The sequence below is a fragment of the Pelodiscus sinensis genome, chromosome 6, assembly GCF_049634645.1.
Source record: "Pelodiscus sinensis isolate JC-2024 chromosome 6, ASM4963464v1, whole genome shotgun sequence".
Classification (NCBI taxonomy): domain Eukaryota; kingdom Metazoa; phylum Chordata; order Testudines; family Trionychidae; genus Pelodiscus; species Pelodiscus sinensis.
Genome location: NC_134716.1, coordinates 103,117,545 through 103,139,214, shown reverse-complemented (window position 1 = coordinate 103,139,214; position 21,670 = coordinate 103,117,545). Strand labels below are relative to the sequence as shown.

General features: G+C 47.0%; 1 protein-coding gene and 1 long non-coding RNA gene across 4 annotated transcripts in view; one reads left to right on the top strand and one right to left on the bottom strand.

The window, feature by feature from the left end:
* Positions 1-8,906, bottom strand: part of TTC33 (tetratricopeptide repeat domain 33) — a 67,641-nt gene extending 58,735 nt beyond the window's left edge. The window contains exons 1-3 of one of the 3 annotated variants that reach the window (XM_014581757.3): positions 8,791-8,873; positions 7,819-8,009; positions 6,779-7,008 (exon numbers count right to left, since the gene is read on the bottom strand). In XM_014581757.3, coding sequence (XP_014437243.1) covers positions 6,779-6,999 — 221 coding nt within the window. In that variant the 5' untranslated portion in view covers positions 7,000-7,008; positions 7,819-8,009; positions 8,791-8,873. The other 2 variants (XM_006139485.4, XM_006139486.4) reach the window with 2 other exon arrangements.
* A 97-nt stretch (positions 8,907-9,003) lies between these two features.
* On the top strand, positions 9,004-21,389 carry LOC106733091 (uncharacterized). The gene is made up of 3 exons (XR_012904937.1): positions 9,004-13,527; positions 13,640-13,817; positions 15,195-21,389. It is a non-coding gene; the product is annotated as an uncharacterized LOC106733091 (long non-coding RNA).
* Positions 21,390-21,670: the final 281 nt, after the last annotated feature.

Here is a 21,670-nt window from a genome sequence, read left to right as displayed (position 1 = left end):
ACCCCAGGCGTCCCCAAGTCAGCTGCTGCTGAAACTGATCAGCAGCTGATTCCAGAAAGCCCGGGGCAGAGCAACTCTGCCTTGGGCTTCCTGTAGTCAGCCGCTGGTCAGTTTCAGCAGCGGCTAACTTGGGGACGCCTGGGGCAGAGCAGCTCGGGTGCTGCTGGGTTGGTCCAATAGCGCGGCCGCTCCTCGGCGCTACTGGACCAACCCAGCAGCACCCCAGCTGCTCTGCCCCAGGCGTCCTGATTCAGCCACTGCTGAAACTGATCAGCAGCGGCTGAATCAGGACTCCTGGGGCAGAGCAGCTGGGGTGCTGCCGGGTTGGTCCAGTAGTGCCAAGGAGCAGTGCTGCGGGACCAACCTTCAGCGCCCCACCTGCTCTACCACAGGCGTCTGCCTGGTCTGCTGGGAGGGGGCACTAGCTGTGTCCCCCCCCCCAGCAGACCAGGGATACGCGAAGCAAAGCGGCGGAGGACCTGGACCGGACCCGCGGCGCTTCCACATCAGCTTCCTGGTCTGCAGACCAGGGAGACACTGAACAAAGCCGCGGAGGACCCGGGGCCGGACCCGCGGCGCTTCCAGCTGATCTGGAAGCGGCCGCGGGTCCGGCCCCGGGTCCTCCGCCGCTTTGCTCCCCGTCTCCCTGGTCTGCTGGCTCCCCCAGCAGACCAGGGAGACGGGGAGCAGCTTTTCTCACCCCGGAGGAGGCAGGCGGCGGGACCAGGCATCCCACCGCCTGCCTCCTCCGGGGCGAGAAAATCCCCGTTCGTAACTGCGGATCCGACATAAGTCGGATCCGCGTAACTCGGGGACTGCCTGTATATAGAACAAGTCATGGACAGATGAACATTAAATTACCCACGACTAAATCTTAGTTTAATCATAAAAATGTATGATTCCTAGTCCTATCCTCCTATCCTACCGTTATTGCTAGATAACGGTATCGAACACATATTGAGGGGAATCTGAGGTATATCAATAAAAGAAAAAATAAATGTATCCAGTGAGGATTAAGTGGGATTTTCCTGTAAATTAAGAAATGAGTAATCAAAAATGTAGGACATTGGCCAACTTTTAGATTGTTCTGAATAAAAAAAGTGTTCTTGAAATGCTCTATCACTATGCTACACAGCATGTGCTGGGCTTTTAGAGTGCGGCTTGACTGCGGGGGGTTTTGGGGATACCACTCTGCCGCATCCAGAGAACATGTTTGCTCTTCTGTTTTTTTCATGGAAGAACAAATGCGCTCTTTGGGAAGCCCCTGTATTCCTCGGTCCACAAGGAAGAAGGGTGCTTTCAAAAAAAGGTTTTTTTTCCCTGAAATTTGGCCCAGTGTATATGGCCCAAATTTTGGAAAAGCCTCTTCCAACAAAAGCATTGGAAAACGATACGCAAATGTGGAGCACATTTTGCGTATCTTTTTCCGATAGATCCTCACAGTCCAGCTGTACCTTTAGAAAAAGAAGGTTTTTTCATGAAATACAAAATGAAATAAGAAATATATATCACCAGAAATGTGAGGGTTCTACAAACTTTGACTTTTTACAAAACCTAAAATCTACACAACTACAAAATAAAAACAAATTATTAGTAAGAAATTTTTAAAATTTAGTAATTTTCTGCCTATACGAAATAAAACATCAGGCTACTCATTTTCCCCCGGATGACCAAAAACAATAAGTAAGGTTTCCACAAAGATGTAGAAGTTAAAAAGTCTCTAGCTCCATCTACTGGACCAGCAGTCATCACAGCCTCTTATTGCAGAGGAGCAGGAAAGAACTTATTCACAGCAATACAGACATGTTAATCATCTTTTTTCCCCTCAAATTAAAATTTTCCTCTACCTTTCTTTTACTATTAACTCTCCATATTATAAACTTCAAAGATAATGGATAGAAACAGAACTTTAGTACTTAATCCGGACTTCTCCACTACAGCTAGCGTATTCACAAAGGGTATATCTATGCTACATGGTTATTTCAAAATAGCTACCCTGAATCTTTACAGGCCACCCGTTATTTTGAAATATTTTTTTAAATAACGGGCATCCTATTTTGGCACCCCAGTAATCCTGTCCCACAAGGGCTAAGGGATGTCTCAAAATACCACATTATTTCGGAAGTTGGCACTGTGTAGACAAGCCAACTTTCAAAATATCCTATTTCAAAATTCAATCAAAATAAGATGTGCAATTTGCATAGTGCAAATTGTGTTTCTTATTTTGAGCATAGGGTGCTGAGAAGACGCATCCAAAATTGCATTGGTTTCATGAAGGTGTAATTCTAAACTGATGTGCTTTAAACATCAGAGGGGTAGCCGTATTAGTCTGGATCTGCAAAAGCAACAAGGAGTCCTGTGGCAACTTATAGACTAACAGACGTATCGGCGAAGTGGGTCTTTGCCCATGAAAGCTTGTGCTCCGATACATCTGTTAGTCTGTAAGATGCCACAGGACTCCTTGTGCTTTAAACAGTGCAACTTTCTATTGTGACATCCCTAACACAGATTTAAACTGATATATCAGTTTCTCTTGTGCCATATAGGCCTATAAGTGCCCACAGAGAAAACTGTATCTGCTTAACTAATATGATTTTTATTCCAATATAAGTGTAACTTCTGTGGGTAAGCAAGCCCACATTGATTTCTCACCTTGGATGATCTGCTTTATTACAAACTCCACATGGTCAAAACTGATCTTATTTTAATTTTCAAATCCTCTCCACTGCCTTCCATAGAGATAATAATATAACCATCTTTGCTATCCTGATGATGTATCTTTGACTCCTCCCATCCCCCTACACTCTATCTAGTCAGTGACCAAACCTGACACTATTCCACAAGATTTCAAAGATCTGCCCTTTCCTTTTTTTTTCTTCCCCTTACTAATCCAAACGGTCTTCTGCACCTTATTTTACCTTGAATCCTATAACCTCAACTACTCTTCTGTATTTCATCTATTTAACTTGTATTGTTAGAATCCATTAAAAATACTGCAGACTCAGATGATCATCTTAATCTACTCCTTGAATCACAACACACACAGACCCTTGGAACTCCTCCACTCCCTATCAAGTCAATTGTGTCTTGTTTGTTTTCAAGTCTTTACATTCCTAGCCTCTCACTCCTCTTGTCGACTTTTGCTTTCCTTCTTCACCCCCCTCTTCATTCCATCAGTAAGACCAGCCTCAATATCCCCATCTGGTTATTTCATTTCCTACTTTGTCTTTTTCGGGCCTCCCCTAGGCAAGAAATGCTATTCTTAAACTGACTGCTAAGATTTTTTTACTCCTAAAAACACCACTGCCACATTTCCTACAAGAAAAATGTGTTAGACCTTTTCATCCAAGGAACTGGACTGCTTTTACAACAAAACAACAATATACAATGCACAGATCTAAACCCTGGTTCAAATGAACCACTTTTGCATGAGAAAGAATAACCACTACTTGGAAGACCCTCGGTTTGCCCACACACTTTCAGACCCTCCAGATCACTCAATACAATACATTAATGAAAAGACAGAGACAGGTTCATACGGAAGATTTTTGCTTCTGAACTACATGAAATCTTTCGAATAATTTCTAAAACTTGAGGTCTGCCATAAAGTTAAGCACCCAGTCAGCATCTTGCTAGAGTAGGATTTAACAGTCATAAAAGCCACAGACATTCATGGTGGAATTTACAGTTTTATTGCAGTCTGAAATATGAGAATTAGAAATTCTGGCAAGTTATAATTTACATTAGCCTGAACTACAGTTGAAAAAATATGTTCAGAAAAAACACTTCATATTGTTAAGACTAAGCATATAGTCCATTTATAAAAAATGTTAACAAAATATTTAATCAAAAAATTATGTGAATTTAAAACTTTGTACATGTTATTTTTGAGGGATGTCAATACTTCAGATCTACAACAGAACTAAGCAACACAAAAGCTATATAGAATTATATCACCTTGTTTCATTAATAGCCTAATTATATTCATTGCTTTAAAGTTGGTTTTCTGGATGCAGCATGATTGTGACAGTGGAAGTGTCTCATTCACCTCACCCCTCCAAAGTTATCAAAAGCTTGATTCTGAGTACAGGCAGTCCCCGGGTTACGTACAAGATAGGGACTGTAGGTTTGTTCTTAAGTTGAATTTGTATGTAAGTCGGAACTGGTAGATATTTTGGGGGGAGACAGGGAGCTGGAGTTAGGTGGAAAGACCCTGATTCTCATACAACTTCCTTATTCTAGGAAAAACACATACTGTTTTGATATGAAGGTTTTTTTGGTTGATATTTTAATTAAAAATTGATCATAAGTTTCAGTGTTTCATGCTATATCCAAATCTTCCTTTTGGGGTACCTGAAAGATCCCAGTTATTCATTTAATAGTCAGAATCTTTGTTTTTTATAACTAAAAAAAGTTTATTCAATGCATATTACTGTTCCAAATAGAATTTTCTACAGATGGTTCAGTGAAATGGGTATTAAGTGTAATCAATAGTCATTGGAGAGCACAGTGAAATATTGATACAATCAAAGCTGCTGTTGTATTCTGCTGAGCAGAAAATGGAAATCCCTTCCTGTGAAGTGTGTGAATTTATCCACAGGATTAATTTTAAAGAAAAATTCTGTGTTGGGAACATGAGTATAGCCACAGGTGGGTCCTCATTGTCCACTCACCCACTTTGCAACCAGACCCATCCCCTCGGGGCTTACCCTGCTCCGCTCCAGCCAGGGTGTAGGGTTGGAGCTTATCCCCTCTTCCCTTCTGTCCTGCTCCTCCCCATTCTTGCCCACCCACATCACTGGGTAATTTTTCAGCTTCACCTCTGCCAGGCTGGAAGGGACTTGTTAATTTCACATGACGCTAACAAGATACTTGCAGCTCTAGTGCTGAAGAGGGAAAGAGCTGTTGCTCCCAAGGTGGGAACTGTAACACAATGGGTCTCACTGCCTGCTGCTCCTGCTGTTCCCTAGGACATTAATTTTTCAGCTCTGGGGTGCCCCCTTTTAGCTGGTGTCTTGTTCCCCCCAGCAGACCCGCGTCCTCTGCAGCGAGAAAAGCTGCTCCGCGTCTCCCTGGTCTGCTGGGGGGAAGTGCCCCCCGTGCCGCCGGAGGCAGCGACAGTGGGGGAGGCACCCCGCACTAGCTGCACCCGTCCCCCCTTCCCCCCATTTGTAACTAGGGATCCGACGTAAGTCGGATTGATGTAACCTGGGACTGCATGTACTCTAAGCCAGCAGTTACCAACTGCCAGTCTGCGGACCAGCACCAAGCTGTGAACCACTAGCTGCTGGGCCACAGCAACTCTGAGGGACAGGGCTAGGGTACACCACTCAGAACCTCCCCTCTCACCACAGCTGTTGGAAGAGGCTTGTCCTACGCCACCTTTCAGCCAACTGGCGCCAGACAAGGGTAGGGTCTCCTCCCAGCCACAGATGAGCAGTTCACTGCGCAGCAGGAGGGCCACACAGAACCTGGCACAGCAGTCTTACAGGAGCTACTACCCTGGCAGCAGCGCAAGGCTAGGTGAAGGGGGCGGGGCTGGCATCAGGGGACTCTGGTTCTGGAGCTAGTGCTGGCGAGCTCTCAAGGTGGGGTTCTAAGAGCCACAGGGCTAACACCAGGGGGCTCTGGAGCAGGAAGCTGACACTAGGGGGCTCTGGAGATGGGGCTAGCACTGTGGAGGCTACGGGAGCAGAACTGTCAATGGGGGGCTCTGGGGACAGGGCTAATATTGGGGAGTGTGGGCTGGCACAGGGGACTCTGAGGGGGTGCAGTGGGCTTCTTGAAACAGGAGGCTGGCTGGTGGTGGAGGACTCTAAGGGGCGGAGGGCTGGCACTGGGGAGCTCTGAGGATGGAAGGATGGCACTGGGAGAGGTTGGGTGCAGGGGATTCTGGGGTCAGTGGCTGGTACTGGGTAAGAATGTTAAATTGCAGTTAATGGACTAGTCGAGTAGTCATGGAATTTCCATCGACTACTCGACTAGTCGATAGTATTTTACATCCCTACCTCACGCCAGCCAGTGACCCCAGAGTCCCCTGCACCCAACTTCCCCCAGTGCCATCCTTCCATCCTCAAGAGTTCCCTAGTGCCAACCCCCCACCCCTTAGAGCCCTCCACCACCATCCTTGGGGCTCTTGTACATTTCAAAGGAGGAATGCGGAACTCCCTGTACAGCCCGGGCCAGCAGGAAATCCCATTGACTCCGGGCTGCACACACGTGCCTGCTTTGAAATCCAAAAGAATCCCCAGCGGAGGTAATTACTAGAAGTGGCTGATTTTTTTCAGTCAAATAGTAAATATACAGAAAAATGCAGTTGCAAGTCAAATTCAGTGAATAGTTTTAGCCAAATAAAAAATGGGATGGATTTGACAAAGCTGAACTGTGTAAATTTGACACATTTTTTTAACTAAAATGTTAGTTCAAAATGTTGTTTCAAAATCTCATTCTGAATTATTATTCAAAAAGTGTATTTGTCCTGAACAAAAATTTTGCAGTTTTTCAATGAGAAAAAAACAACAAAAATCAATTTTGTTTCAAAATGAGCCAAAATTTTTTGGATTTTCTGATTCATCAACCAAACTGGAAAAAACAATTATGCACTGAGCTCTGTTAATGACTGACTCTGTACTGGACTGTAGAAGCATCTTAGTAGGATTTATCTTTTAAACATATGCCAATCCAGGAACCTCTATTGAATACTTCCTACCTGCGAGAAACAAATAAAATGGTATTAAGTGTGAAGTTACACCAATAAAGATTAAAATAACATCCATACCTCCTATTTTCTGCCAAAAGTGCACCTTCTTCTTTTAGTTGTTTACTTTTTTCCATGCAGTCTTCCAACAGAATCTCCTTTCTTCTCTTAGTGGCATGGAGCCAGTCAACATCACCATTATCAACCAGACCTTTGTCATCAGCAGCTTCAGCTTCAAATTGTTGGGAAGTAGCCTTTGAAACCTTCTCACCAATCTTCCTCTTCCACCCAAAAGAAGCCATTCTAAAAAACTAGATGAAAACATTTTAAATAATTTGTTTCTAAACATATGGAGGAAAAAGCCATCATATGTTTGATTTATTCAACTTAATACTGAGAAATTAACTGTCATTCAATCACATGAATACTGAATTAGATGGCAGCCTACTGACAGCATAAGGCCAGTGCAATTCTGAAAGTGTATGGGAAACATTTCTCTGTAAGGTTGACTAGAAAGAAAAGCAGCATTTGAAAGATGAAGTAGTTCAGGCAGAGATAGAGAACAAATTTGGAGGACAAGAGGTCAAAGATGCATGATAAATTGCAAAACCTGTGATAGGATGTGTATTGACTGTTTTGAAATGTGGGTGGCACTTAGGGTACTGATATAAGTCTATAAAGCCCTAAGTATCCGTGGGTATTTGGCAGCTCTTTTCATTCTGCACTAAGGATGTTAAATATTGGTTAATAGAATAATCAATTAACCTCATGAATTATTATAGGTTAGTTGACTATGTTATAGTCCCCGAGCAGCCCCTCTCCGGGGGGGGGGGGGGGGGGGGGGCGGGAAAGGGTCTAAGCTCCCAGACCTGGCACGAGCTGGGCTACCTGCCCACCTGGCTCCTAATACACTTTAAATGCAGAGCTGCAGCAGGGGTAGGTCCAGGACCCAGTGCAAGCCAGGACTGAACTGGATGCTGGCTAAAAAAATTTACTGGCAAACGACAGGCCGGGGGGGGGGGGGCGCGGGGGGGAATGCATGGTCTATAGCATTATAAGCTTTTGCTTATCAGTTAATCGACTATACTATTACATGTCTACTCTGCACCATATGCTATTACCTTGCTACCAGTAGAGGCCTAGCAGCAAGGTGTTCTTTGTGAGACACTCTCATTTTTGGACTACTGGGGCACATTGAAGGTCTCCTCCCATTCAGTTAGAAACAGCAGCACAGGAGGGTAGTTTTGATGCTGTTGTTGAAAGTAGACAATCCAGAACATGATAGTTTAATATTGATTTTTGACAAAGCCACCTAGAGCCAAAGAAACACAGGTGATCCATTTAGACTGTGTTATAAAACAGGGATGGGGAACCTAAGGCTTGCCTGAATCCAGCTCCTGAGTCTCAGGGCTCCCCCTGAGCATTGGGGAGCCTACACGGGCACCCCAGGTCCCCCTCTCCCACTATTCCCCCTGTGGGGCTGCTAGGGTTGCCAGATGATTTCAACAAAAATACCAGACACACTTAACATTACATCACAATCTGCATTACATCTTATTTAGAAAATACTGGACATTTATACTTTCTTAATTTGTTTCCCAAACAGAAAGTTCAAATACTGGAGTGCCCAGTTCAAAACCGGACACCTGGCAACCCTAGGAGCTGCAGCACACAAAATCTACTAGCCTGGGCCCAACTGGTTTTTCTGTGGGTTAGCAGCCCCTGACCTGGAAAAGGTTCCCATCCCTGCTATCAAAGGTAAAGGAAAGCCCCGTAACACAGTGCAGCAGAGCCTAAGGGACAAGGGGGTCTAGGATTACGCAACTGTCTCGTCAGCGTGCTACGCGCCCCTTTCGCACACGTGCCGCTGCCCTGGCTCACAGCTGCAGGCTCTGGAGGTCCCCGGACCTCCACCAGCATCGGAGAGGGAGGGGGCGCTTTCCTAGGGACTGACCCACCCCCAGCCGGAGGGTTAGTGTAGCTCCCAGCGGCACCACGAAACGCCGCCGCGCAGGGCACAGCCCCGGAGTCCATCCCACTGGGCCGGAACGGGGAGGAAAGCAGGGGAGGAACCCGCAGCCAGAGGCCGTTACCTGGCCCCCTTTCTGGCTAGTGCTCTTCCGCCACCTCTAAAAACACGACCTTTGAACCCGGCTAGCACGGAAGCGGAAACAGCCGCCGCCTAGGAGGAAGCGGAAGTTGTCCTTCCCAGCCTGCCTCCTGGTTCCCCCCCCCCACGCAAAAACTACAACTCCCAGCAGCCCGTGCATCCGCCCAGCCTGGTCTCGTGCCCCAAGCTACCGACAGGCTCGGAGCCGCGGTTCTATGGACTCCTGACCCCGTGCGCGGCCGGAGCGCGCGGCATTTGCACTTGCGGTCCTCATGCCGGGCGGTGATGTCACCGCGCGAGCGAGGCTCCTAAGACGAGGTGGGGCTAGTGTCACGCAAAGGCTCCGCCCCCGGAGAGCCCCTCGTTTCTCCCGAGCCACGGCCAAGCAGCGGGCTTAATTCCCCCACTCGTGCATGGGGACCAGGGCGCGAACGAACAAAGGGGAACTCCCGAGTTGTTTTCCAACCATCGCAAGCTGTTGGCCTGCAGAAGAACTGCAAGGAGTGTTGCGTACTTTTCTCGCAGTGCTTATTGGCCCTCGCTTTATTTATTCAAGCACCACGTGTGTTTTAGCCTCCCCCCCACCCCCCAACGCTTTGGCACCATGCTCCTTGGTGCAGTTCAGACCTGCCTCCATTAAGGGCAGACACATTCTCTCTGCAGCGCATTTTGGACAATGAGAGCAAAATCAATTACGTTCAAGCTTCCCCATGACCGCTGTAGCTCTAACTGTAAACAGTTTTCCAAGAATTATGGCGGGAGTGATTAGACTTACCCCATTCAGTACTTCTCTTTCAATTGTTACAGTTTAGCAATCAATTTCCCTTTTTGTTTCTACCGCTGCATAAACTAGGTACTTTGAATTCAGCAATGCTTCAGGTATCCTATAGTCTTAGAACAAATCTACAATACCACATTAGGTCAACTTAAATTATGTCAACATACAGCCTGCACGTTAATTGAATCAGTTTTACACACCCACTCTATATTTCAGCTTTAGGCCCCCCATTTCAGATTTTGGTGGGAGGGGAACCTGTGCCATGATGGCAGGGGAGAGAATGAAAAATGATCAACTACAGCATAGTGCTCCATAAAGGTGACATTAGAGGACCATATTGCTGCCCTGCAAATGTCATAAAATAGGACTCCTCTTAGAAAGGCCGTAGCAGACGACACCGCTCTGGTAGAATGGGCCTTAGGAAGATACAGTAAAGGTTTGTTACGTATAAAATTACACATAGTTATGCATGAAACTACCAGTCTTTAAATGTGCTGAGAAGTCAATGGTTGACCTTTCGAATGGTCCGCTAATGATACTATCAAACGGTCCATTTTCCTAAAGTCCCACGTTCTGTTGATGTAAAATGCCAAAGCTCTCCTTATGTCGAGCGTGTGTAGCATTGCTTCTTGCATTGAAGTATGGGGTTGAGGGAAGAAGTATGGTTCATTAATATGAAAATCAGAAGAGACCTTTGGAATAAACGCTGGGTAGGATCTCAGCAACACTGCTTCTTTAGAAAAGATTGTATAAGGGGGTGAAGCCATGAAGGCCGCTATCTCACTTACCTCAGTTCGTAGAGTAAGGGCTAAAAAAAATAAAGCTTGACAGTATGTATGTGTAGCGGAATTGTTCAAAGGGAGGGTGAGTCAAAGTTTCCAAAACTAGGTCCAGATTCCACAAGGGCGGAGGCAGCCTCTGAGGTGGATCGAGGTTTGTGAGCCCTTTCAGAAACCTTTTTGTAGTGGGGTGAGTGAATAAAGAAAAATGCTCATCCATGCGGTGAAAAGTGCTAATTGCTGCTAAATGCACCCATAAAGAAGCTACTGCCAGTCCGTTGTCATAGAGCTGTAGGATATAATCCAGTATGTGAGATAAGATTGCAGAGTGAGGGCCTAGATTATTGCTCACACACCATGCCCGGAATCTGGTCCATTTAGCTGTGTACATCACCCGTGTAGATTCCTTTCTACTGTGCATTAACACTTGCTTGACCCGTTGTGAACAGAGTTTTTCAGAATCGTTAAAACGACCAGCATCCATGCCATGAGGTGGATCTCGGGTGGCTCAGCGATCCGTTGTCCTGGGTCAGGAGATTCGGGAGAAGGGGCAGGGTGTATGGTGCCCTTATCAACATCTGATAGAGCATTGAATACCATGGTTGGCAAGCCCACGCTGGGGCAATAAGAATTACTCAAGCTTCTTCCATATTGATCTTCTCGAGGATCTTGGGCATTAGAACCACTGGGGGAAAGGCGTACAACAGCAACCTTCCCCAGAGGAGAAGGAAACCATCCCCCAATGAGTGACATCCTATTCCTGCTCTGGAACAATAGGTGGGACGCTTTGTGTTGTTTTCCGTTGCAAACAAGTCTATTGTCGAAAACCCCCACCGGGCAAATATACGATTCACAATGTCCGTACAGATCTCCCATTCATGATTGTGGGGAAAATGCCTGCTGAGTGAGTCTGCTATCGAGTTGTTGGCATCTGGTAGATAGGAGACTGTTAAAACAGTGTTTTTGTGGATACACCAGTTCCATAACCGGATGCTCTCCGCACAGAGAGAACAAGATCGGGCGCCTCCTTGCCTATTGATGTAAAACATGATTGCAATGTTGTCTGTTAGGACTCTGGTCATTGTATTCCTTATCTGGGACTGAAAATGTTTGCAAGCATGCTGTACTGACCGTAGCTTGAGCTCATTGATATGCAACCGCATTTCCTGTGTAGACCAGCGACTTTGGACCGTAAGGCTGCCCAGGTGTGCTCCCCAGCTGGTAAGAGAAGCATCTGTTGTTACTTGCTTTGTGGGTTGTGGGCGATGGAACGGAATGCCCACCAAGAGGTTGTTTGGCTTGGTCCACCACTGGAGGGACTCTCGTATGTGCTGCAGTACCACTACTGGTCTGTGAACGCTGTGCTTTGCTGGAATGTAAATCGTGGCTAACCAATGTTGGAGGCAGCGAAAATGTAACCTTGCGTTTTGTACCACGATGGTGGAGGCAGCCATGTGGCCCATTAGTTGTAAACAAACTCATGTGGGAATTGTTGGAGCGTGTGTCAGGGTGCGTACAAGATCCTGGATTGCTGCAAAACGTTCCCTCAGTAAGTAAACACGTGCCGCATTTGAGTCGAGTCGTGCTCCTATAAAGATCAGATCCTGAGACAGTACCGTTGATGATTTTTTCACATTTATGAGACGGTCCAGGGATACGAATGTTGGATACTGTAACTACCATTTGACATGCCTCCATATAAGTGCGGCCCCTGACGAGCCAATCATCTAAATAGGGGAATATCATTACCCCGTCCTGTGTAAGTGGGCTGCTACTACCACTAAGGTTTTGGTGAAAACCCTGGGGGCACAAGCCAGGCCGAACGGTAGTTCCCTGTACTGGAAATGTTCGTCTCCCAGCTGGAATCGGAGAAAGCGTCTGTGTGCCATATGATTAGCAATGTGGAAATAAGCGTCTTGCAAGTCGAGGACTGCAAACCAGTCTCCTTTGTTCAATGACGGAATAATAGTTGTTAAGATCACCATCTTGAAATGATGTTTTTGAAGGTCGCGATTTAATTTTCAAAGGAACAAGATAGGTCTCCATCCTCCTGTCTTCTTTGGGGTGAGAAAGTATTGGGAGTAAAAACTTTTTCCCCAAAACTGCTTGGGCACTCTCTCTATTGCCTCGATCGTGAGCAAGTGCTGAACTTCTTGCTATAGTAGTTTCTCATGAGAAGGGTCCCTGAAAAGGGACGGGATAGATGGGGTGGTAGGGGGAATGGAGAGACCGGACTGCACCACTTCTAGTACCTATTTGTCTGAGGCAGTAGTTCCCAATGCGGTGGTGAAAGAGATTTGTTTTCCACGTTGACTATGGAAACTGTGCTTGCATCCTCGACAGGGAAGTCAAATCTGCTGCTTTGTCGATGATTGATTAGACGAACGGTTTTGTTGGGGCCACTTTCGTTGAGGGCGTTTCTGAAACGCTGATTCTCTAAAGTATGAGGCTGTTGTCTTTGGAAATTGTAATCATATCTTCATTGATAACAGTAGTTATCCCTATGCCTAAAGGGAGGCGTGACATTCCCAGTGTACGTAGGATGGGCCGAGAATCTTTGCCCAAATGAAGGACTTTTTATGTGTTTGCCGCGAAAAGTTTATGCTTGTCAAAGGGTAGATCTTCGACCTTGCTTTGAAGCTTTCTTGGGGCTCCTGCTGAAGAAAACCATGACGGTCTTCTCATGGCAATTCCTGTAGCACTGGCTCATGCAGCTGTCATCCACATCCATGGCGATCTGCAGTGCAGTGCTACATGATGCATAGCCTTCATGCACTATTGCCTTTAGCAGTGGTTTCTTAGTGTCTGGGAGATGTTGTACTAACTCTGCTAGTTTTGAATAAATTATCGAAATTATGGTTTGATAGCTGAGCAGAATAATTTGCAATGCATAACAGAAGTGTGGCGGAAGAATAAACCTTTCTACCAAATATATCTAATTTTTTATTGTCCTTATCTGGAAGTGTGTTTTTGTATTGCAGCGCTTTAGCTCTACGTTGCACTGCATCAACTACAATAGAATTAGGTTGGGGGTTATTGAATAGAAAATCCAACCCCTTAGCAGGCACGAAGTATTTTCTATTGGTCTTTTTACTTGTAGGTGTAACCAATGTTGGGGTCTGCCATATCTCATCCGCCACTTCCATAATCGCTTCATCAATCGGTAAGGCGATCTTCGTACGCTGTTGTGGGCGGAGATTCTTTAGGAGATGGTGCTTTTTGATCGGGACATCTGCCAACTGTATTTCTTGTGTGCTTGCTACCCTTTTAAACAGGTCCTGAAATTGCTTCAGGTCGTCTGATGGAGATATGTCGCCTGGGAATACCGCTTCATCCGGTGATAAAGAGGAACAGTCAGAGAAGTCTCCGGCTTAGGGTCTTCTGTTTCAGACAGCTGCCCCTCTTCTCGTTTGGATTGGTCATGCTGAATGGTTGGACTCTTCGATGGAGGAGGTGAGTGAAACTGTTGAGATTGTTGAGGTAAGTATTGCACACTTAGTGATCGACAGTTGCAGGAAGATCCCCTATAAGATAATGGAGTGTGGTCGTGATGGGAATGACCATTGTAGGACCTATGATAGTGCCTGTAGTATTGTTCTGAACGCGATGGGGAGGGGTGACGTGAGGGCAGTGTACTACTATGTCGTATGTAATAGACGCGACAGAGAGCATTAAGTGGATCCGTGCTTCGATGATCGTCCAGGTGAACAAGATTGTAAGCAGGACCGTCGTGCTTCTAGATACAGACAATGCAATTATAGAGACACAGTGTATGTGACATGGATGGGAGAAACACGATACCATAGTACCACTGATGCCTTGGCAGAAAGGGGGACGGTCCCGGAGAAAAAATTGGAGAGACAGACCTCTCTCTTGCATGAGTTTTTGGCAGTGCTTTCCTAGGTGCTGAAGCACTGTCAGCTTCTTTGGCAACTGGGGAGCTCGGTGCCAGGAGATTAGCTGAACCTGTGGTGTTGCCAGTGCCTGCAGTATGCCCGGTGCCAGTGTTGCTGCCGGTGCCGATGGTGCTGAGGCTGGCATGGCAAGTTCCCATGCTGCAGGGGTCGGTGCCACTTAAGCCGGTGCTGGCTGGCTTGTCAGTTGCGGCACCAGTGGTGATGTCAGTGCCGAGGTAATCCATACTTTCGGTGGCGATAGTGACCCCCTTGTGCTAGGGCCCGCAGAGTGTCGGGACCCCACGGTGCTCACTTTGGAGATTGCTGGCTTTTTTGAAGTTGCCGACGGGAGGGAGTACATTGGAGACAGCTTCATCTTCTTTGAAACGACCAGCCCCCGGGAGAAGCCACTCTCCGCTTGTGATTGGAGAACTGGGTAATGGCTGCGGCAGGCATGCTGTCAGGTTGCAATGCCTTGCCAAACATTAACATCTTCATCCTCATTTCCCGCTTCTTCCGAGCTCTGGTCATGAGCTTGCAACAGTGGGTGCACTTCTGTGGGATATGTGATTCGCCCAGGCACCAAATGTAAACGTCATGGCCATCAGAAGCTGGCATGGCTTCACTGCAGAGTGAACACTTTTTAAAACTGGGGGCCCCGGCCTTGTCAAGGGGCCGGTAAAGGTGGCTGAGTACCGACCCTCTATTTAGTCCCCATCTTCTGCTGCTTGGGGTGGTGTTTTTTTTTTTGGTCAGTTTCAGGTTTTGTTTTGGTTTTTTTGGTTTGGTTGTGTGTGTTTTTGTTTTAAACGATTAGCCGTACTGGCTTCCTAAGTAATTCTGAAGAGAAAAAAAAGTTTTTTTTTTCTTTTTTGAACAAGAGATAACTAAGAAGAGGAACACAGTTAACAAGAAAACTCTTAACTATTTACAGATGGAGATAAACTAAAGATCATTCTCTGAAAGAGAAACTAGAAGAACAAAGGGAGCTCCGACCGCGACCAGAGGCGGTTGAGAGGAACTGAGCGGTTGCTGGACTCTGTGCGGGTGATCAAAGACGCGAACGGCACTGCAGAGAAGCCGCACGTACACGGTCCAGCGGAGCACGGCTATGACAGCTCTCCTAGCCACGGCGCTGGGACAGGACCTGACACCAGGAGTGGAGCACCCACGGAGACCACTCAAAGAACAACTGTAAAATAAAGCGGACACAGACTCCGAAGCAGGGAAGTGGGTGGGTAGTGGAGCATCTATGGGGACCATCTCAAGGAACGACAGTTACAGCACCAAGGTGAGTAACTTCGCTTTCTTCGAGGAGTCCCCATGGGTGCTCCACTGTAGGTGTCTGCACAGCAGTGTCCCCCTCCCCGCATATCATCGAGGTAGATGGGATTCAGAGCCTATCGATTGGCCAATGAAAGAACTGCAGCTGTTACAGATTTATCTGACAGCCATCTGTGCTGTAAGGCATAATGTTCTACGAGGGTGTGATAGGATACCCACATGGCTGACCTACAGATGTCTGCAAGGGGAACCCCTCTAAGAAAGGCAGTGGAAGTTGAAATGGCCATTGTAGAGTGAGCTCTAGGGCGCTCGGGGAGCAGTATTCCCTGACTAGCATAGCAGTGGGTTAAGCTTGACACGATTAAGTTAGCTACTCTTTAGACAGAAATAGACTGACCCTTGGAGCATTCAGCTAGGGACAGGAGAAGTCTGGCTGTCTTTCAAAATGGCTTGGTGCGGTCAATGTAAAAGGTTAGAGCTCTATGTACATCTAGTGTGTGGAGAGCGGCTTCCTTAGCGGATGCGTGTGGTTTAGGGTAGTACGCAGGTACTACTATAGTCTCGTTAACATGAAATTCAGAACAGACCCTGGGTATGAAGGCTGGGTGGTGTCTGAGGACAACACCGTCCATCTGGAAGATGGTGTACAGTGGTACCGCCATCAACACCGAGAGCTCACTGACTCTACACGGTGAGGTGATCGCAAGCAGGAATACCAACTTTTGGGTCAGGAGCTGTAGTGGTATTGTGGCCAACGGTTGAAATGGTGGGGCCTAAGGGTCTGCAGTACCAAGTCCAAATCCCAAGCAGAGGTGGGGTGCGCAAGGGCGGGTTCAAATTAGTTAGGCCCTTGATGAATTTCTTTATGAGGGGATGTGCAAATATGGAAAATCCCTCTGTTGGTTGTCGGAAAGCCGCTATTTCCACAAGATGTGCTTTGAGTGATGCTAACACGAGCCCCGTTTGTTGAAGGACCATTACGTAGTCGAGAATGGTATGAATAGGAGCAAGTGTTGGGTCAATGTGGTGGTCTGAGCACAAAGCTGTAAACCTTAACTCAGTGGTACCCAACCTTTCGGGGCTGCCGGACGCCCGGGAGCAGGGCCATGAACGTGCCCGGGGGAGGGGCCACCCATATGCTGCGCGCCTGGTGCTGGCACCACCCATGCGCTACACTCCCGGGGCCAGCGCTGCTCCTGTGCCACGCACCCAGGGGTGGGGCTGCCCATGCGCCGGGGCTGGAACAGCCCATGTGCCACATGCCCAGGGCCGGTGCTACCACTGTGCTGCGTTGCCCAGGGGCCGGCACCGCCCATGTGCCATACGCAACGGGCACCCAGGGGCGGGGCCACCCAAACACCGCGCACCCAGGAGCCAGCGCCGCCCCTGCAGTGTACAATGAGGAAGTAGTGGGAGTAGAACCCTTTCCCTCTGAAATCATGTGGTACTGCTTCTATCACGCTGATCTGCAGCAGATGGTGTATCTCTGACCTGAGCAGGTCTTCGTGAGAGGGGTCCCTGAAAGGGATGGGTTTGGGGGGATTGTAGGTGGTATGAAGAGGAAGGGTATGGAGTTGCCAGTTCTTCTTATCTCTAGCACCCATTTGTCACTGGTGATGCCTGCCCAATAGTGATAAAATAGGCATAGCCGGTGGTGAAACAGCAGGGTGGTAATGGGTGAGACTGGTTGAATGCTCCTGACCAAGGAGTCAAACCTGCTGCCTGGCATTAGGTTGGTTTTGTGGGCGGCTGTTTTGATTCCTTAGTCTTGGAGGCCATTGACGCTGGTGGAAACTATCTAGTGGTCTGTGTTGTTGCTGCCATGGTTGTCTTTGATGGTAGTAGTCATAATGCCTCTGAAATGGTGTATACTGATGTCTTTTAAATGGTGTAGTATACATCTCCAGTGTCCTCAGTGTGGACCTGGTGTCTTTGCTGGAGTGCAGTAGCATATCAGTTTTTTCCGCAAAGAGGTTATCTTTTTCAAAGGGTAGGTAATCCACTTTTGATTGTAGGTCCTTAGGGACTGCTGCTGTCTGGAGGAATGAGGCCCTCCTCATGACCATTGCGGTGGCTGTGGCTCTGGCTGCAGTGTCAGCTACATCAGCTGCTCTTTGTAAGCTGTTTCTAGTTAAGGCATATCCTTCCTAGACCAGAGCCTTCAGAATGGGTGTCTTAAACTCAGGTAGAGACTCCATCAGGGTCATGAATTTTGAGTAATTCTCAAAGTTATGATGAGATAAGTGTGCCAAATAATTGGCTATATGAAGGAGTGTCTCAGATGTATACACCTTCCTTCCAAACAAATCTAACCTCTTTGAATCTTTGTCCGAGATTTGGTTTCTGTATTGTGGTGCCCGAGCTCGTTGTCATGCCACATCAACAACCAAGGAATTGGGGAGCGGGTGAGTAAACAGGAATTCTGTCCCCTTGGCGGGACAACGTATTTCTTGTCTGCTTTCTTATCAGTAGGTGGAATGGATGCTGGGGTTTGCTACAACTCGTTAGCGACTTCCAATATAGCCTCATCCAGGGGAATAGCCAGTTTAGGAGCATGGGACGTCTCTAGGTTCTTGAAGAGACGGTGGTGCTTAGTCTTGATCTCTGTGAGCTGGATCTCTTGAGAGCACGCTACCGTTTTGAAAAGCTCCTGAAATTGCCTGAGATCATCCGGGGGTGAGATGTCACCTGGTATCACCTCATCCGGCGAGGATGATGATGGATCTGCAGGGGATGTCTCAGGCTGATGTGAGTCTCCCAAGGAGTGCTGCTCTTCTTCAGCTTGAGGGTGGAGGGGGAGTGGCGACCGCGAGCTACGTGCCAAGTGAGATGGGTCAGCCACAGGTGAATAGCTGAGGGAAGAGTCACACATTCTCGCCCGAAGCAGTGATCTGGATGATTGGTGATGGGCACAGTGATATGGAGAGTCGGATCTATAGTAGGTACAGCTGTCATATGGATCCCTATAGTAGTAAGAGTAACGGGATGGTGAGTGGTCATAGCGATGAGACCTGCTGTAAGGTCTCCTATAGGGATGGTTAGGTGATCAAGAGGATAGCAAGGGAGAGTAAGACCTCCGAGGCAATGGAGAGGGAGAGACAGAGAAGTGATGTTGATGTTCCCCCTGGTAGCGGTGCTCCTTTGGTGGTGTTAGAAATGGAGGTGGCAGACATTCCGTGGAGGGAAATTTCCTAGGTGGCGACCTCTTTGGTGACTGGGGTGGCAGTCTTGAGGAGGGTTCTGGAGAAAACGTAGGAGAAGGGCAGCATGGAGATGGGCTCTGGTGTTGTGGTGTCTTAGCCGTAGCCTTTCTAGGCTGCACTAATTTCGGTGCCAGGATCGGCACCGGGGTGTCCGGTCTAGCGGGAGGAGTCGTGGGCACCGGCACCTTCCTCAGCGCTTACGTCAGTGCCGAAGGGATCAACTGATCTTTGGAATGGGTTGGTACCGTGGGTGGCTTGAGTGGAAATCAGTACCTCCCTGGGGGTCGGTGCCGGCCGTGTGGGCATGGCTCTAGTGGAACTTGTTGGTCCTGACAGTGCCAACGTGCTGCTAGCAGAATTTGACGGTGCCATAGATGTCAGTGCTAATGAGTGGTGTACAGTCGGCACCAAAGGTCTGGATTTCACCATTTTTGGCAGTGCCGACCGGACTTTAGAGAGGCCTGAAATGCCTGGTTTTGTCCCAACACTCAATCTGCTGTGCGAAGTGGCAGGCAAAGAGCGGGTTGGAGACGGTTTGGTCTTTTGTGGCAGCTGAAAATACCCTCCGTTTTGGTGGCTCCGCTAAGGGCCACACGGGAAGGCTGATCCCTGAGGCTGCAGGGCTTTATCAAATAGGATCATCCTGAGCCTCATCTCCCTGTCACATCTAGCTCTAGCTGTAAGCTTAGAGCAGTGAGAGCATTTGTGTGGAACATGGCCCTCCCCTAGACAACGAATGCAGCAGGAGTGGCCATTCAAGATGGGCATGGCCTCACAGCATACTTCACATTTTTTAAAACCTGGTGAGCTAGGCATAGCGATAACAGCCGTTTAACTGTCCCTTTTCTTTAAAAAAAAATTATATATACATATAAATAAATAAAAAAAACAAGGGAGAGTCAATAAACTGGGACTTTCAAAGAAGGTAAGAATCTTTAAAAACTAACTACTTAACACTGCTAAGTTCAACTTGAGAAAGGGTTGTTTTTTTTTAAAAAAAACATTAAGAGAAGAATAGGAATGGGAACAAGGTAGGTAAAACTGTTTAACAAGAACAAACTTGCATTCCTCGCAAGTGAAGGGATCCAGGGAGAAGAGGTTCGCTCCATCTGCAGCCTGAGGCAGTTGAAGAGGAACTGGCTCAGACCAGACCAAGCAGTGCGAAAGGGCATGAACGCCACAAGACGCTCCCCATGCATGCACAGTACGGCCGGACTACTGCTGCGAAAAGTCTCCGTCCTGCGGCACCAGGGCAAACCCAGCACCTACAGTGGAGCACCTACGGGGACTCCTCGAACAAGAACTCCACTTATTAGACAGAGACATGTAATAGTTATGAGGAATTCAATAAATAGGAGCTGCAGGAGGGGTGTCTGCAGTCAAGGACAGCATGTGGGAGACCCCCTACTCTGCCTCTCTCAGGGGCTGCCAGCCACTTCTAGTAGCACCAATTACCATAGGGATAATTACTCCAGCAACAATGGGTTAGGTATTTTAGAACTCTGCTCAAAAAATTAAATTTAAACAAAAGTGAAAAGTATGAAATGCACAGCTCAGTCAAAAACCAAAAATAACCCACTTTGCAAGCAGTAAAAAAAAGCAACAACCCCCACGTGTTGGGTTGGGAGTTGAGAGTGAAGGATAATGTGTGTCTGAGAATGAGAGAGCTATAGACTGTGTAAATGACAGATTTGCATTGCCAAGTTCCCTGCATCCCCTTCTGTGTGGAGACAAGGTACAGAAGTGGGGGGAGGAAGGACACATTGACATCCGCACACACCCTCTTCTCCCTCCCACACACTGCACAGCAAGCAGGAGGCTGCGGGGGCTGGGGAAGAAGAGGTAGCTTGAAGGCAACGGGGCAACTGCAGTGCCAGTACTTGATAGCTTCCTAGCCAAATCAGTCAGGATCATCTGTCAGGCTCCAAGATCTACTGGTTGACCACTGCAGTAACCTATCATTTGAATCAGCTTCTGTACATAATTACTTTTACACAGATAAGCCTACTGCTTACTAGGTAACAAGTGAAGAGGTTAACTAGTTACCTGGTAAGCAGTAGGCTTGTAAGCCTGCATACCTGGTAACCAGTTAACTGGCCCTGACTGAGCAGCCCCCTGCAGCAGGTTAGAGCAGCTCTTAGCCCCTAGTATAGTGATTCAACCAGTTAATTAAAATTATATTGTTTAACTGGTTAACTATTTTAATGAGTTTTACAGCACCAATTCAAAATTAATCCTGACACATGCACCTCAAAGTTCCAAAACAAATTGTGACCAAAGGAAAGCAAGTAGCTGAGTCATTTTGTCAAGAGGTTTGAGACATTGTCTCCTTAGTATGAGCTACACATTTTTTTTTTTTTTTTTTTTTTTTGCCAATTAGATAGTGAGGAGTTGGTAGTGGTAGAAGCAGTTGGGAGGGTGCAGTTTAGGGATTGTCCCCACAGTCAATTCTCACCTCCTTGAGCTATACTGTAGAAGAGTTAACAACCCTTAGAACAAGGAAGTATCCACACAGCTTTTGAAAACTGGGTTCATGACTGTTCAAAGCACTGAAGAACTGGATTTAAAAAAAAAAAGTTTTAATGACTCAATGACAAATAAGGGCTCCTTGTCATAAGCCATAAAGCAGGTTTACTGATAAATGCCTTGTAGAGAAGAAAGACAATAGCATAACTAATGAATGTGCTAGAGATATGAAAGATTAAGTGGTCAGTTATTGCTGTTCCATTAGTTTAATCTAAATTCTATACTTTTGATAGCTTTCTGGATTTGAAATAAATGTAGCATCCACTTTAAATTAGTATACAAAATTTTATGTATGGATACCAAAAAGACAAAGTAGCATGCACACAATTTTCAAGTGAGATTGCTGAGTATTTTATAGACTAACATACAATTTCACATCCTTGAAAGATTAAAAAAA